The 17818-nt window shown below is 44.6% G+C and overlaps 1 protein-coding gene across 3 annotated transcripts in view; it reads left to right on the top strand.

Annotated features, from left to right (window-relative positions):
- Positions 1-5332: 5332 nt before the first annotated feature.
- Positions 5333-17818, top strand: part of LARS1 (leucyl-tRNA synthetase 1) — a 68711-nt gene continuing 56225 nt past the window's right edge. The window contains exons 1-4 of one of the 3 annotated variants that reach the window (XM_003829083.5): positions 5333-5638; positions 10430-10548; positions 15168-15255; positions 15951-16031. In XM_003829083.5, coding sequence (XP_003829131.1) covers positions 5633-5638; positions 10430-10548; positions 15168-15255; positions 15951-16031 — 294 coding nt within the window. In that variant the 5' untranslated portion in view covers positions 5333-5632. Of the gene's footprint in view, positions 5639-9983; positions 10123-10429; positions 10549-15167; positions 15256-15950; positions 16032-17818 lie in introns of those variants that run through there. The other 2 variants (XM_055112747.2, XM_055112746.2) reach the window with 2 other exon arrangements.

The following is a 17818-nucleotide window of genomic DNA, read 5'->3' as shown; positions in this document are numbered from 1 at the left end:
AAAATACAAAAATTAGCCAGGCGTGGTAGCAGGCACTTGTAATCCTAGCTATTCTGGAGGCTGAGGCAGGAGAATTGCTTGAACCCGGGAGGTGGAGGTTGCAGTGAGCCGAGATTGCACCACTGCACCACAGCCCGAGGGACAAGAGTGAGACTCCGTCTCAAAAAAAGAAAAAAAAATTCAAATAGGACCATGTCCCTTCCTTGCTTAAAATCCTTCGATGGCCTCCCATTGCTCTCACTGGTTTAATGTCTGTCCCTTCCACTAGACTGGAAGCTCTCTGAAGGATGTGGCAGTGCCTGTCTTTTTCTTTTTCTTTTTTTGAGTCTCACTCTGCTGCCCCTACCAGAGTGCAGTGTTGGGATCTCAGCTCACTGCAACCTCCGCCTCCTGAGTTCAAGCGATTCTCCTGTCTCAGCCTCCTGAGTAGCTAGGACTACAGGCGTGTGCCACCACGCCCGGCTAATTTTTGTTTTTGTTTTTGTTTTTGTTTTTTGAGACGGAGTCTTGCTCTGTCGCCCAGGCTGGAGTGCAGTGGCGCGATCTCGGCTCACTGCAAGCTCTGCCTCCCAGGTTCACGCCGTTCTCCTGCCTCAGCCTCCCGAGTAGCTGGGACTACAGGCGCCCGCCACTACGCCCGACTAATTTTTTTGTATTTTTAGCAGAGACTATGGTTTCACCATACTGGTCAGGCTGGTCTCAAACTCCTGACCTCAGGTGACCCACCTGCCTCAGACTCTCAAAAGTGCTGGGATTACAGGCGTATGCCACAGTGCCCAGCTGTGCCTGTCTTTTTCTTTTTTTTCTTTTCTTTTCTTTTTTTTTTTTTTTTGATACGGAGTCTTGCTCTGTCGCCAGGCTGGAGTGTAGTGGTGCGATCTCGGCTCACTGCAAGCTCCGCCTCCTAGGTTCTGGCCATTCTCCTGCCTCAGCCTCCCGAGTAGCTGGGACTACAGGCGCCCGCCACCACACCCGGCTAATTTTTTGTATTTTTAGTAGAGACGGGGTTTCACCGTGTTAGCCAGGATGGTCTCAATCTCCTGACCTCATGATCTGCCCGCCTCGGACTCCCAAAGTGCTGGAATCACAGGTGTGAGCCACCACACCCAGCCTATGCCTGTCTTTTTCAAATGTTGTGTCTCCAGCATCTAGAATAGTGCCTTGTACACAGGAGAAGCTAAATACATTTTGTTGAATGAATGAAATTCAAATGATCCTTAAAACAGGAATCTTGGTCACTTATGTTTTTGTTTGTGTGTGTGTGTGTGTGTGTGTGTGTGTGTTTTTGAGACAGAATCTCGCTCTGTCGCCCAGGCTGGAGTGCAGTGGTTCAATCTCGACTCACTGCAAGCTTCGCCTCCTGAGTCATGCCATTCTCCTGCTTCAGCCTCCTGAGTAGCTGGGACTACAGGCACCCGCCACCACGCCTGGCTAATTTTTTGTATTTTTAGTAGAGATGGGGTTTCACCATGTTAGCCAGGATGGTCTCGATCTCCTGACCTCATGATCCACCCACCTCGGCCGCCCAAAGTGCTGGGATTACAGGCGTGAGCCACTGCACCTGGCTGTTTTGTTTTTTGAGACAGACTCTTGCCCTATCACCCAAGCTGGAGTGCAATGGTTCGAACATGACTCACTGAAGCATCAACCTCCTTGGCTCAAGTGATCCTCCTGCCTCAGCCTCCCGCCTCAGCCTCTCAAGAAGCTGGGACCACAGGCATGCACCACAATGCTCAGCTACTTTTTTTTTTTTTGAGACGGAGTCTCGCCCTGTCACCTGGACTGTAGTACGGTGATGTGATCGTGGCTCACTGCAACCTCCACCTCCCGGGTTCAAGCAATTCGTCAGCTTCAGCCTCCTGAGTAGCTGGGACTACAGGTGCGCACCACTACGCCTAGCTAATTTTTGTAGTTTTTAGTAGAGGTGGGGTTTCACCATGTTGGCCAGGCTGGTCTTGAACTCCTGACCTCGTGATCCACCTGCCTTGGCCTCCCAAAGTGCTGGGATTACAGGCATGAGCCACCGTGCCCAGCCAGCTAATTTTTTTAATTTTTATTTTTGTAGAGACAGGGTCTCGCCATGTTGCCCAGGCTGGTCTTGAACTCCTCAAGTGATCCACCCACCTCAGCCTCCCAAACTGCTGGGATTACAGGTGTGCAACACCATGACCAGGCTCAGTCACTTAAATGGGAAAATTACAAAAGTTGAATTTGGAGACATGAAGGCAGGTGTTTCATAATTTCTAATAAAATACTTACTAGTTTATTTTCTAATTTAATGTCTCATGCCCTTTAGACTGTAAGCTCCATGAAGGAAGGGACCATGGTCTGCCTTGTTCTTGACTCCATCCTAGCTCTACGTCAGGTTTATGGGAGGTACTCAATAAATATTTGTTGTATGAATACTTTCAATTACCAATGTGGATTGGAAGGTGATGAATCAAAGAGATGAAAATAGTACTGGTTAGGGCAGAATTGGGACAAGAAATTATAGCTATAGTTATAAGAGCTGTGGAGGATGAGGATTCTTTCATTCATTTAATAAATATTTATAAGGCACCTGCTATGGGCATGACATCGTGCTAGGCACAGTCTCTGCTGTTATGCAGATTTTAGTCTAGTGATAAATAAACAGGCAATTCATGAGATGAAATTTCCAAGGCAAGGGGTGCTTCGGGGAACATCTAGTGGGGAGCATTTAACTCAGACTTGGGCTGTCAGGAAGTGATGACTAAATGGTTGGTAGCTAAAGGAAGAGGGTATGGAAAGTGAGGGAGGCAGCCTAGAGGCAGGAGAGCCACTGGTAGCCTAAGGTTCCTTCTTAACTTTTTCCTTTCATCCAACAAATTTGTATTGACCCCATATCATATGCCAAGTATTGTTTTAGGACATCATTGAATTTGTATTTCAAAACTAGTTGTTGAAAAATGTAAAAAAAAAAAAAAAAAAGTTCTGTGTGTATGTGTTTGTGTGTGTGTGTATTCCCTTCCCTTAAACCCTTAGGTAGACACGCATCTGGGCTGCGTTCCCCATCCCCTTAAAGGGTCCCCAATCCCTTAAAGTGCATTGTAGATGCTTAATGTTTTACTGTGTTAATAAATTATCACATGTGAGTAACTAATTTGTGGTTTTTTGTTGTTGTTTTTTTTTTTTGGAGCTGGAGTCTCACTCTGTCACCCAGGCTGGAGTACAGTGGTGTGATCTCGGCTCACTGAAACTTCTGCCTTCTGGGTTCAAGCAATTCTCCTGCCTCAGCCTCCTGAGTAGCTGAGACTACAGGCACATGCTGCTACGCCCCGCTAATTTTTTTTTTTTTGTATTTCCAGTAGAGGTAGGATTTCACCATGTTGCCCAGGCTGGTCTTGAACTCCTGAGCTCAGGCAATCCGCCCACTTAGGCCTCCCAAAGTGCTAGGATTACAGGCATGAGCCAGGGCGCCCGGCCATTTGTGTGTTTTGTTGTTGTTGTTGTTGTTGTTTTTTGAGATGGAGTCTCACTCTGTCCCCCAGGCTGGAGTGTAGTGGCGTGATCTCAGGTCACTGCGACCTCTGCCTCCTGGGTTTGAGTGATTCTCCTGCCTCAGCCTCCCAAAATTCTAGGATTATAGGAATGAGCCACTGTGCCCGGCAAGAAATGAATTTTAAATTTTATTTATTTTTAATTAATTTGAATTTAAATTGCCACATGTGGCTAGTGGCTACTGTATCAGACACCATATATCTCTGTATGGTAGCATAGTCTTTTTTTTGTTTTGTTTTGTTTTTGAGACGGAGTCTTGCTCTGTCGCCCAGGCTGGAGTGCAGTGCTGCCATCTTGGCTTACTGCAACTTCCACCTCCCGGGTTCAAGTGATTCTCCTGTCTCAGCTTCCCAGCAGCTGGTATTACAGGCGTGTGACACCACTCCCGGCTAATTTTTGTATTTTTAGTAGAGACGGGGTTTCACCATCTTGGCCAGCCTGGTCTCGAAACTCTGACCTCGTGATCCACCTGCCTCGGCCTCCCAAAGTGCTGGGATTACAGGTGTGAGACACCGTACCCGGCCAGTCTTTTTTTTTTTTCCTTGAGATGAAGTCTCGCTCTGCCGCCCAAGATGGAGTGCAGTGGTGCGATCTCGACTCAGTGCACCCTCTGCCTCCTGGGTTCAAGCAATTCTCCTGCCTCAGCCTCCCGAGTAGCTGGGACTACAGGTGCGCGCCACCATACCCAGCTAATTTTTGTATTTTTAGTAGAGACGGGGTTTCACCATGTCGGCCAGGCTGGTCTCAAACTCCTGACCTCAGGTCATCCGCCCACCTCGGCATCCCAAAATAATGGGATTATGGCCACCGCGCCTGGCCCTGTTTGGTAGTATTCTAAATAGTCTGAGTCAGGCAATGGGACCAGGTAGGCTTTCAGCCTCTCGCTTAAAAATGGAGATTGTTGGCCGGGCACGGTGGCTCACGCCTGTAATCCCATCACTTTGGGAGGCTGGGGTGGGCGGATCACGAGTTCAGGAGATCGAGACCATCCTGGCCAACATGGTGAAACCCCGTTTCTACTGAAAATACAAAAAGTAGCTGGGCGCGGTGGCGCGCGCCTGTAATCCCAGCTACTAAGGAGGCTGGGGCAGAAGAATCGCTTGAACCCGGGAGGCGGAGGTTGCAGTGAGCCGAGATCGCGCCACTGCACTCCAGCCTGGAGACAGAACGAATCTCCCTCTCAAAAAAAAAAAAAAAAAAAAAAAAAAAAAAAAAAAAAAAAGGAGATTGTTGGCTAGGTACGGTAGCTCACGCCTGTAATCCTAGCACTTTGGGAGGCCGAGGGAGGCAGATCACGAGGTCAGGAAATCGAGATCGTCCTGGCTAACACGGTGAAACCCAGTCTCTACCAAAAATACAAAAAATTAGTCGGTGTGGTGGCGCTCGCCCGTAGTCCCAGCTCCTCGGGAGACTGAGGCAGGAGAATTGCTTGAATCCGGCAGGCCGAGGTTGCACTGAGCCAAGATCGCGCCACTGCACTCCAGCCTGGGCGACAGAGCGATACTGCGTCTCAAAAAAAAAAAAAAAGGAGATTGTTAATACGCGGTTATACAATGTCTAAATGCTGGGCTGTTGAATGCCACTGACAGTAATAAATATCTGTGCATAGTGGCAAGCCATAAGTAGCACCTCAGTCACCGAATAGTAATTAACTGCGTATCCTGGCATCCCGACAAGCAACCAGCTCTACCGGGTGAAAAGGTTGATGGCCAAGGGACTCCAACCTAACCAGGGCGCACTCGCGGCATTCGGCGATCCCGCACTGCATCATGGACTTTGTAGTTCAACATGCCAGTGACGTCACTGCCGGTTCCCCTCTGAGTGGGCCTATCGGGTAGACTTCCGATAACCCGTTTTTCTCTGGGAATTGTAGTCAGTCAGCGCCTGCTGGGTGTCTGCTCGGGTGGTCTGGGAACTACAATTCCCGGCGGGCTCTGAGATGCCTTGGCTGTAGTTAGTAAGGAGCCGGATGATTGCCTCAGCAGGTGTGAAGCGTGTGCTTTAGTTTCGTGGGAGGCCTGGCATCCCCGAGAGGGAGGGGAAAGGTAACCACTCCTTTGTGGAGGTCGCCAGGGTCATTGTCGTGGATTTGCACAGTCGGCTGGGCGGTGCAATGGCGGTGAGTTTGAGCGGGAAGAGTCCGCAGGGGCCCTGGAGCCGGACTGGCCAGTCTCTAGGGGCTCTCCATGTGCTGTCCTGAAGGGAAAGTCTTTTCTAAAAGAGAGCCACGCTTAAGGCGTGCCTTTCGTAGAGACTTTGCTTTTTCTTGCTAGTTTATGAACCAGGAACTGATGTCTGTTAACTTTACGGAGTACTTGGATATTATATTTGTTATTTCTCTGGAGTTTCTAAAATCGAGGTGGAGAGCCGGGCACGGTGGCCCACGGCTGTAATCCCCGCACTTTGGGAGGCCGAGGCGGGTGGATCATTTGAGGTCAGGAGTTCGAGACCACCCTGGCCAACATGGTGAGACCCCGTTTCTACCAAAAATACAAAAATTAGCCGGGCGTAGTGGTGCGCGCCTGTTAACCCAGCTACTCGGGAGGCTGAGGCAGGAGAATTGCTTGAACCCAGGAGAGGGAGGCTGCTGTGAGCCAAGATCGCGCCACTGCACTCCAGCCTGGGTGACAGAGTGAGACTCCGTCTTAAAAATAAAATAAATAAATAAACAAACAAATAAAGCCGAGGTGGAGAGAGGAGTATGTAAGTTGATTCCTACTTACAGCAAAAAAAAAAAAAAAAAAAAAAAATTGAGCTCCTCTTCGTAAAACAGACAAAAATCTCTCTTTTCATAGTGTTTATGTGTGTGGGTAAAATACACTGTGAAATATTGTGTCAGGTGCTGATAAATGCTGTGGGGAAAAAATAGAGCAGGAAAGGGTGCTAGGGAGTGTACGGTGGGGTAGTACAGTTGCAATTTTTAAAAATTTTTTTAAATTTGAGAGATGTTCTCACTCTGTGACCCAGACTGGAATGCAGTGGCGTGATCATGGCTCACTGCAGCCTGGACCTTAGGGCTCAAGCGATCCTCACACCTCAGCCTCCCCACAGCTGGTACTGCAAGCGTGCTCCATTACACCCTGCTAATTTTTTGTATTTTTAGTAGAGACAGGGTTTCGAACTCCTGGGCTCAAGCGATCCTTCTGTCTCAGCCTCCGAAAGTGCTGGGACTACAGGCATGAGCCATCCCGCCTGGTTTTATTTTTTTTTGTTTTTTGTTTGTTTGTTTGTTTGTTTCTTGAGACGGAGCCTTGCCCTGTCGCCAGGCTGGAGTGCAGTGGCGCGATCTCGGCTCACTGCAACCTCCTCCTCCCAGGTTCAAGCGGTTCCTCTGCCTCAACTTCCCGAGTAACTGGGACTACAGGCGCGCGCCATCATGCCCAGTTAAATTTTTTTGTATTTTAGTAGAGACAGGGTTTCACCACATTGGCGAGGATGGACTCAATCTCCTGACCTCGTGATCTGCCCGCCTCGGCCTCCCAAAGTGCTGGGATTACAGGCGTGAGCCATGGCGCCTGGCCTGTTGCAATTTTTAAAAGGATGATCAAGCAAGGCTTTGCCAAAAAGGTGGCAAAAACGAGACAAGAGAGCAACCTATGCAACTATAGGAAGGAAGAGATTTCCAGGCAGGGGCAACAGTGTAAGTGAAAAGCAGGGATCCCGGGTAGAAGCCAGGGATGCTTCTAAACATCCTGCAGTGCACAGGACAACCCCTGAAAACAAAGAATTATTTGGCCCAAAGTGTAAGTAGTGCCAAAGTTTAGGAATATAGCCTTTTGTTACCAGTGAGGAAGTTGAGTCTCAGATTGATCAAATGACTTGCTCAAGGTTATACAACAAGTTGGTGTTTGGGCCAATATCAGATTTTATTATACTTGATCTTTGAGGTTTTGAGAAACAAGTTTTTCTGAGAAACAGAAAACTCAAAAGCTTTCTTGCATTTGGCATACTCAGTACAATGAAAAGAAACACATAGTTCTAAGTAATTTGTAAAAGACTTGTTTTCATAGTCTTCTTTACAATGGGTGACATGATCATATTTTTTATTTTTATTTTTATTTTTTTTTGAAATGGAGTCTCGCTCTTTCCCAGGCTGGAGTGCAGTGGTGCCTCCCAGGTTCAAGTAATTCTCCCACTTCAGATTCCTGAGTAGCTGGGACTACAGGTGTGCGCCACCACGCGCCGCTAATTTTTGTATTTTTTGGTATAGTTGTGGTTTTTACCATGTTGGCCAGACTGGTCTTGAACGCCTGACCTCAAGTGATCCGCCCACCTTGGCCTCCCAGAGTGCTGGGATTACAGGTGTGAGCCAATGCACCTGGCCATATTTTTTATTTTTTGAGACAGGGACTCGCTCTATCAACCAGGCTGTAGTGCAGTAGTGCAATCATAGCTCACTGCAGCCAGCCTTGACCTCCTGGGTTCAAGTGATCCTCTGGCCTCAGTGTTCCCATGTCCTGCTCATGGTAATTTTTAGGTAAAAGATATTTGTTACATAACTTCTGTGTCTATGGCATTGTACTTTGTGCTAAGGTGACTATAAACGATTTAAAAGTTCCTGCCTGTTGAGAATTTACAGCCCAACTGCATAAATGTCTTAAGATCATTGGTTGCATTTAACAGAAGTCAACTCAAGTTGGTTAAGGAGGAATTTAGTAATAAAGTGGAAGTTGGCCGAGTGTGATGGCTCAAGCCTGTAATGTCAGCACTTTGGGAAGCCAAGGCTGGTGGATTGCTTGAGCCTAGGAGTTCAAGACCAGCCTAGGCAACATGGTGAAACCCTGTCTCTACAAAAAAATACAAAAACTATCTGGGTATGGTGGTGCATATGCCTGTAGTCCCAGCTATTCAGGAGGCTGAGATGGGAAGATTGCTTGAGCCCAGTAGGTCAAGGCTGCAGTGAGCTGGTGCTTGCACCATTATGCTCCAGCCTGGGTGGCAGAGGGAGACCCTCTCTCTCTCACACAAACACACACACATAAATACAGTGAAATTTCATATTACCCATGACCGTAGGGAAGGAGATATGACTAGGCTTCATGAGGCCCTACATACTTTTGCCTTTGTAGGTGGGTCCTTTCCTCTGTAAAAATATTAGAAATTATATTTTACAGACCGGGCTGGGTGGCTCATGCCTGTAATCACAGCACTTTGGGAGGCTGAGATAGGTGGACCACCTGAGGTCAGGAGTTTGAGGCCAGCCTGGCCAACATGGTGAAACCTCGTCTCTACTAAAAATACAAAAATTAGCCAGGTATGGTGGCACGCACCTGTAATCCCAGCTACTCAGGAGGCTGAGGCAGGAGAATTGCTTGAACCCCAGAGATGGAGGTTTCAGTGAGCTGAGATTGGTCTTGCTGTGTTGCCTAGGCTGGAGTGCAGTGGCTCCATCTTGGCTCACTGCAAGCACTACCTCTTGGCTTCAAGTAATTCTCCTGTCTTTGCCTCCCGAGTAGCTGAGATTATAGGCGCATGCCAACGCATCCGGCTAATTTTTGTATTTTTAGTAGAAATGGGGTTTCGCCGTATTGGCCAGGCTGGTCTTGAACTCATAGCCTCAGGTGATCCACCTGCCTCGGCCTCTCAAAGTGCTGGGATTACAGGCATGAGCCACCACACCTGGCCAAAATAATTGTTTTTCTTTTAAAGAGGAAGTCTTTCTATGTTGCCTAGGCTGGTCTCAAACTCCTGGCCTCAAATAATCCTCCCTCTTCAGCCTCCCAAAGTGTTGGGATTGTAGACATGAGGCACTACATCCAGCCAAGTTACTTATTAAGAAGAGGTTTTGAAGTGAGAGGGGGCAGTGGCGTTGATAGTCTAAATGAAGGTGGTTAGTAGCAGGAATGGAAAGGGATGAACAGATGTGCAGGCTTATTATTTCTTAGAAAAGAAAATACCTTATACAATCACTGTTTTATGGAAACTTGAAAAGAGTCCAGGTATTTTTTTTTTTTTGGTGGGGGGATGGAGTTTCGCTCTTGTTGCCCAGGCTGGAGTGCAATGGTGCGATCTTGGCTCACTGCAACTTCCACCTCCCAGGTTCAAGCGATTCTCCTGCCTCAGCCTCCCAAGTAGCTGGGATTACAGATGCGTGCCACCTTGCCTAGCTAATTTTTGTATTTTTAGTAGAGATGGGGTTTCACCATGTTTTCCAGGCTTGTCTCTAACTCCTGACCTCAGGTGATCCTCTCGCCTCGGTCTCCCAAAGTGCTGGGATTACAGGTGTGAGCCACCGTGTCCAGCCTGTTTTATTTAAATTTCATATGAACCGTTCTTTAACAATTTTGGAGAGAAGTTCTCTATCAGTATCTTTGATATTCATGTATTTTAATTAAATAGAAACATTTGATGACAGTGTTACATTGTAGTATATAATTTTAAAAAAGCATATCAAAGCCTTTTACATATTTCAGTAATTGTTGAACCATTTCTTTGAGGTTTGAGGTACACAGGTCATGATAATCCTAATTTCTTTTTTCCGACGGAGTCTTGCTGTGTCACCCAAGCTGGAGTGCAGTGGCGTGATCTCGGCTCACTGCAGCCTCCGCCTCCCTGGTTCAAGCGATTCTCCTGCCTCAGCCTCCCGAGTTGCTGAGATTACAGGTACCCGCCACCAAGCCCAGCTAATTTTTGTATTTTAGTATAGATGGGTTTTGCCCTGTTGGCCAGGCTGATCTCGAACTCCTGACCTCAAGCAATCCACCCGCCTCGGCCTCCCAAAGTGCTGGGATTACACGCATGAGCCACCGCGCCTGGCTGATAACCCTAATTTTTAATGTTCATTTAAATTTCAAAATAACCATGGAAAAATCAGTCTTTATCAGTGAGCAGCTCAGTTCTGTGAACCCAATTCTTTTTTAAAGCAAGCGTGCTGAAATACAGAGTGGATTATTCTCTTTGTGTCCAATAGGAAAGAAAAGGAACAGCCAAAGTGGACTTTTTGAAGAAGATTGAGAAAGAAATCCAACAGAAATGGGATACTGAGAGAGTGTTTGAGGTCAATGCATCTAATTTAGAGAAACAGACCAGGTGAGTAATAGTTTGTGAAGTTCTGCACATTGTATTTCCATATATATATATATATATATATATATATATATTTTTTTTTTTTTTTTTTTTTTTTTTTTTTTTTGAGACCGAGTCTTGCTCTGTTGCCCAGGCTGGAGTGCAGTGGCGCAATCTCGGCTCACTGCAAGCTCTGCCTCCCGGGTTCATGCCATTCTCCTGCTTCAGCCTCCCGAGCAGCTGGGACTACAGGCGCCCACCACCATGCCCAGCTAATTTTTTGTATTTTTAGTAGAGATGATGTTTCACTGTGTTAGCCAGGGTCGTCTCGATCTTCTGACCTCGTGATCCACCCGCCTCGGCCTCCCAAAGTCCTGGGATTGCAGGCGTGAGCCACCGCACCCGGCCCTGCACATTGTATTTCTAAAACCGTTGGCTTTATAGTACAGAAACAGCTTGGTGGAACCCATAAGGTAGATTGTATTTATAATGCCTGAAACAGGGTGAAGGAGGTGACTTTCACTTTCTGCATATGAATTAGGATCTTTTTTCTTATGGGGTTTGTAAAGATTTTTTTTTCTAAATAAAGTTTCTTTTGTTTTAAAGACTACAGTATTTTAAATATTTAGACAAAGAAGGATGTTTTGAGATTTTTTTTCTTTGCTGACTGATAAAACGAAATTATTCTATTAGACTCATAGACGATTATTATCTCCAAAGACAGAAAATGTAAATTTTTATGTTTTTTCTTTACAAGTAAACCTAATGCTTATAAAAGTATAAATGTTGAAGATATTATTTCATAAATACTGCATTGCCTTGATACTAAAATAATACTGATTTAAAGACAAACATAGATCATGACATGATATTTGGGAAAATCAAAAACAAAATAACTCCCCCAAACATTGCCTCAATAAATGTATGCATCAATTATAAGATATATCCCAGATTCATATATGTTGAGATGTAAGAAAATGTGCTTTTTCAGATTGAAGAAATACGGTTATAATAACAACAATAATAGTAAGTTAACATTGAACACTTACTGTGTCCTAGCAAATGTGCTAGCAAATTTTTTTACATGTATATTCTTATTTAATCTTCTTTTTCTTTCTTTCTTTTTTTTTTTTGAGCAGTCTTGCTCTGTCATCAGGCTGGAGTGCAGTGGCGCCATCTTGGCTCACTGCAACCCCCAACTCCCTGGTTCAAGCGATTCTCCTGCCTCAGCCTCCTTAGTAGCTGGGATTACAGGCACGTGCCACCATGCCCAGCTAATTTTTGTATTTTTAGTAGAGACGGGGTTTTACCATGTTGGCCAGGATGGTCTCGATTTCCTGACCTCGTGATCCGCCCGCCTCAGCCTCCCAAAGTGCCAGGATTACAGGCATGAGCCACTGTGCCTAGCCTTTTTCTTTCTTTCTTTTTTTAGACAAAGTCTTGCTGTGTCATTCAAGCTGGAGTGCAGTGGCACAGTCATAGCTCACTGTAACTTCAAACTCCTGAGCTCTAGCAATCCTTCTTCCTCGGCCTTCCGAGTAGCTGGGACTACAGGCATGCACCACCATGCCTGGCTAATTTGTTTTTTCTTAGAGACAGGGTCTTGCTATGTTGCCCAGGCTGGTCTCAAACTCCTGGCTTCAAGTGATCCTTCTGCCTTGGCCTCTCAAAGCTCTTAAGATTATAAGACATGAGCCATCACTCCCAGCCTCATTAATTTTTTTTTTTTTTTTTGAGACGTTGTCTTGCTCTGTCACCCAGGCTGGAGTGCAGTGGCGCAATCTCGGCGCACTGCAAGCTCCGCCTCCTGGGTTCACGCCATTCTCCTGCTTCAGCCTCCTGAGTAGCTGGGACTACAGGCGGCCGCCACCACGCCCGGCTAATTTTTTTGTATTTTTAGTAGAGATGGGGTTTCATTGTGGTCTCGATCTCCTGACCTCGTGATCTGCCCGCCTCGGCCTCCCAAAATGCTGGGATTACAGGCGTGAGCCACTGCGCCCGGCAATTTTTTTTTTTTTTGAGGTGGAGTCTTGCTCTCGCCTAGGCTGGGTGCAGTGGCACGATCTCGGCTCACTGCAACCTCTGCCTCCCGGGTTCAATGATTTTTCTGCCTCAGCCTCCCCAGTAGCTGGGATTACAGGTGCATGCCACCACGCCTGGCTAATTTTTAATTTTTATTTTTAATAGAGACGGGGTTTTGCCATGTTGGCAGTCTGGTGTCAAACTCAAATGATCCGCCTGCCTCGGACTCCCAAAGTGCTGGGATTACACGCGTGAGCCACTGCGCCCAGCCATAATCTTTTTTTTTTTTTTTTTTTAATTTGGAGACAGAGTCTGTGGTGTCAGATGGAGCGAGCCTCTGTCACCCAGACTGGAGTTCAGTTGTGTGATCTCAGCTCACTGCAATCTCTGTCTCCTGGGCTCAGGTGATCCTCTCACCTCAGCCTCCTGAGTAGGTGGGACTGTAGGCGCACGCCACCACACCCAGGTAATTTTTCTATTTTTAGTAGAAATGGGGTCTTGTTATGTTGCTGAGGCTGGTCCCAACTCCTGGGCTCAAGTGATCTGCCCACCCCGGCCTCCCAAAGTGCTGGGATTATAGGCATGGGCCACTGCGCCCAGCATTTAAAAAATTTCTTTTGTAGAAATGAAGTTTTGCTGTCTTGCCCAGGCTAGTCTTGAACTCCTGGGCTCAAGTAATCCTCCCACTTTTGCCTCCCAAAGTGTTGGGATTACAGGTTTGAGCCACCATGCCTGGCCTTAATCTTCTCAATATACTTTAAGGTTAACAGCTTTTAAAATTTCTCTTTTACAGCTGAGGAAACTGAGGCACAGAGAGGCTAAGTAACCAGTTCAAGGTTACATCACTGGGAATTGACTGGGCCTGGGCTTGTTTTTAGGACTTTCTGATTCAAAAGTCTTTTTTCCTTGCTTATTAAGCTATATTCTAATGGAGATATATATATATATATATTTGAGACAGAGTTTTGCTGTTGTTGCCCAGGCTGGAGTGCAATGGGGTGATCTCGGCTCACCGCAACCTCCGACTCCCGGGTTCAGGCGATTCTCCTGCTTCAGCCTCCCCTGTAGCTGGCATTACAGGCATGCGCCACCACGCACAGCTAATTTTGTATTTTTACTAGAGACGGGTTTTCTCCACGTTAGGCTAGTCTTGAAATCCCAACCTCAGGTGATCCGCCCGCCTCCGCCTCCCAAAGTGCTGGGATTAGAGGTGTGAGCCACCAGGCCCCAGCTTTTTTTTTTTTTTTTTTTTTAAGAGAAAAAGAAATTGCTGTAATATAGTCTCTGGTGTTATACTTGAAGCTATAATTTGAAGCTTCTATTTTCTTCTAGAGGTTTGGTTAACTTTAAGGTAATTTAAAATAATTACAAGTGAACTGAAAAAGCTGCTTTGTTTAGTGAAAGAGAATTAACTATAGGTGTATGCAGTAACACTGCAGAAAGTAATATAATGTCAAGTGAAGAAGGCAAATTGCAGAAGTCTATATGAAGTTTGCCTTTTTTTTGTATAAAACTCACAAGTGAGTGAAACTAAATGATAAATAGTTTAAGGGTGCTGGCAAGTGTGCAAACTATTCAAAAACAAGGGAACGGTAAAAGCAAATTTCAGAATGTTGGTTATCTCTTGTGGGACAGTAGAGAGGAAACAGGTAGTTTCAGTGGGTTCATAAGTCAGATGGTGTGTTTACAAGTGTTCATTTTATTATGCTTCATAACACAGTATGTATGTTAGATATTCTTCATAAGAAAAAAGAATACAGACCAAGCATGGTGGCTCATGAGCTCATGCTCATGGTGGTTCTTATATTGAGAACCCTGTCTTTACAAAAGCAACTAAAAAATTAAAAAAAAAAAAAGATTTAAAGGATGCTTTTAAAGTGAATCTACCACATATCAAGTAATATTGAGGATGTTTTATATTACCTGAGGGACTTTGAATTGCTTTATATATATATCTAGTATCTAGTGAAAACAAATCTCATTTATTCGGTAAAAAATTAGCCTAGGTTCATAAGGGTATTAAAGAATTTTTTTTTTTTTTGAGATGGAGTCTCACTTTCGCCCAGGCTGGAGTGCAGTGGCATGATCTCAGCTCATTGCAACCTCTGCCTCTCAGGTTCAATGATCAGGCGATTCTTGATTCTCATGCCTCAACCACTAGAGTAGCTGGGATTATCAGCGCACGCCATCACGCCCGGCTAGTTTTTAGTAGAGACAGGGTTTCACCATGTTGCCCAGGCTGGTCTTGAACTCCTGGCCTCAAGCAGTCCACCAGCCTTGGCCTCCCAAAGTGTTGGGATTACAGGTGTGAGCCACTGTGCCTGACCTAGTATATTATCTTTACTCAAGTATTTTAGCTCAAATTAAACCTCTAGTATTCGTTACAAGGCTATTTAATTCTTAATAGCAACCTATCAATGTCTTATTTCTTGTAAATCTAAAGTAATTTTCAATTTTAGAGAGTTTTAAATTTCTAGATTTATAAATTTACTTTTAAATATTTTTTAAATAACTAAACTTAGTTATTTATATCAAGCATTTCCTTCACCCCACTTCCTTATTGTAAAAGGAACTTAACATTTATTCTTCTGTACTTTCTTTTTTATACTGTTGTTTTGCAGCAAGGGCAAGTATTTTGTAACCTTCCCATATCCATATATGAATGGACGCCTTCATTTGGGACACACGTTTTCTTTATCCAAATGTGAGGTAATGTTTCCCTATGTTTGCTATAATGGGGAGGAAGGTTTTTAACGAATATTGTTTTGAAGAAAATGGCAGCTATAGAATTTATTATTTCCTGTTAAGAGAACTTAAAATTCCTTAAAGCATAATTTTTATATTTAAGTAGTTTATTTTTATTTTTATTTATTTATTTTTGAGATGGAGTCTTGCTTTGTCACCAGGCTGGAGTGCAGTGGTGTGATCTCAGCTCACTGCAACCTCTGCCTCCTGGGTTCAAGTGATTCTCCTGCCTCAGCCTCCCAAGTAGCTGGGACTACAGGCACGCACCACCACGCCCAGCTAATTTTTGTATTTTTAGTAGACACGGGATTTCACCATATTGGCCAGGATGGTCTCAAACTCTTGACCTTGTGATCCACCAGTCTCGGCCTCTGAAAGTGCTGGGATTATAGGCGTGAGCCACTGTGCCTGGCCCATTTAAGTAATTTAATTTTTATATTTAATTTTTATGTGCCTTATGTGTATGTGTGCAAGGGTCTGGGCATGTATGCATATTCAAAAGTAATTCCTAGGTTGGTGAGTTTTGGAATGCCTAAAATCTAACTGGCATTCCAAAGGAGGATGTAAAGAAGAAAACTAATTTTTTTGTGTGAAAAGTTCACATTTTGTATTTGTCTGGCATTTAAATTTGCAATTTAAATTTAATTTTATTTCTGTAGTTTGCTGTAGGGTACCAGCGATTGAAAGGAAAATGTTGTCTGTTTCCCTTTGGCCTGCACTGTACTGGAATGCCTATTAAGGTAAGATTGCTAATAGGATTGGTTTCTACTCTTTTTAGTTGGAGCAAATAGTAATACCCAATTCAAGAGCTTGAAAGGATTTTTAAGTATTGCTGCCTTAAAGTATGAAATGAGTTGAATTTATTATAGTGAAAATTAATTTAAAAATAAACAACATTTGAAGAAGTGCTTAAATAAAGGGCATCCATTATGGTCTAAGTGATTACTAAGTGATTTTAATGTCTTTTGGTTACCTTGTGTATTTATGTCTGTATTACAGTTAGGTAATAACTGATTCTGTTTTACTAAAAAGAAAAATGTACAGCCATTGTGCACTTGTGACATATGTAAGATGGCGGCATAAAATAATAAACAGTTGCATTGTATTTTGATCATTTTTGCAAATATCTTCATTTGTCATAAGTTTGTATTAGAAATAATTCTCAATGAAGAATAGGAAAGAAAACTAGAGGTGAAAGGATTCCTTTATATAATAGGATTAGGAAATTTAAATCCTATTTCTTTTTATTTTCCAACATTTTATTTTATTTTACTTTATTTTATTTTTTTTTTGAGACGGAGTTTTGCTTTTGTGATCCAGGCTGCAGTGCAATGGTGTGATCTTGGCTAACTGCAACCTCCTTCTCCTGGGTTCAAGCGATTCTCCTGCCTCAATCTCCCGAGTAGCTGGGATTACAGGCACCCGCCACCATACCTGGCTAATTTTTGTATTTTTAGTAGAGACGAGGTTTCACCTGTTGGCTAGGCTGTTCTGGAACTCCTGACCTCAGTTGATCCACCCACCTCGGCCTTCCAAAGTGCTGGGATTACAAGCGTGAGCCACCATGCCCGGCCTTCTGCAACCTTTTATTTTAAAGAATGTCAATCCTACAGAAAAAATGGAATGGTAGTACAATGAACACCCTCCACCCTTCACCTGTAGTTACAAAGTCTTAACGTTTGCCATATTTGTTTTAGTTCTGTCTCTTAGCACACATGCATGCATGCGTGCTTTTCTCTTTCTTTTACTTCTTTTTTTTTTTTTTTTTTTTCTGAGTTGGAGTCTTGCTCTGTCGCCCAGGCTGGAGTGCAGTGTTGTACTTTTAGTACAGACGGGGTTTCACCATGTTGGCCAGGCTGGTTTCAAACTCCTGACCTCAGGTAATCTGCCCACCTCGGCCTCCCAAAGTGCTGGGATTACAGGCATGAGCCACCACGCCTAGCCCTTCTCTCTCTCTTTTTCTGTGAACTTTTTGAAAGAAAGTTGCAGATATCATGACGTGTCATTGCTAAATACTTCAGCATGTATTCTAAGAACAAGGGCATTCTTCTACATTATCAGAGTCCTGTTATCCCCTCCAAGAAATTCAACATTGATGTTATATTATCGTCTTCATCTAATCTGTAGTCAAATTTCTGTAGACTCAAAATGTCCTTTCCATTTGTTTCCCCCCGCCCTTTTTTTTTTTGAGACGGAATCTTGCTCTGTCACTCAGTCTGGAGTGCAGTGGTGAGATCTTGGCTTGCTGCAACCTCTGCCTCCCAAGTTCAAGGGATTCTCTTGCCTCAGCCTCCTGAATATCTGGGATTACAGGTGCCTGCTACCATGCCTGGCTAATGTTTTTTGTATTTTTAGTGTAAACAGGGTTTCACCATGTTGGGCAGGCTGGTCTCGAACTCCTGACCTTAGGTGATCCGCCTGCCTTGGCTTCCCACAGTGCTGAGATTACAGGCTTGAGCCACTATGCCCTGCTGTTTTTCACTTTTTATTTTGTGGAGCACACATTGCATGTAGTTATCCATTCTTT

Source organism: Pan paniscus, chromosome 4 (genome assembly GCF_029289425.2).
Source record: "Pan paniscus chromosome 4, NHGRI_mPanPan1-v2.0_pri, whole genome shotgun sequence".
NCBI classification, from domain to species: domain Eukaryota; kingdom Metazoa; phylum Chordata; class Mammalia; order Primates; family Hominidae; genus Pan; species Pan paniscus.
The sequence above is the reverse complement of the archived record's forward strand: the minus strand, read 5'-3'. Positions and strand labels throughout refer to the sequence as shown.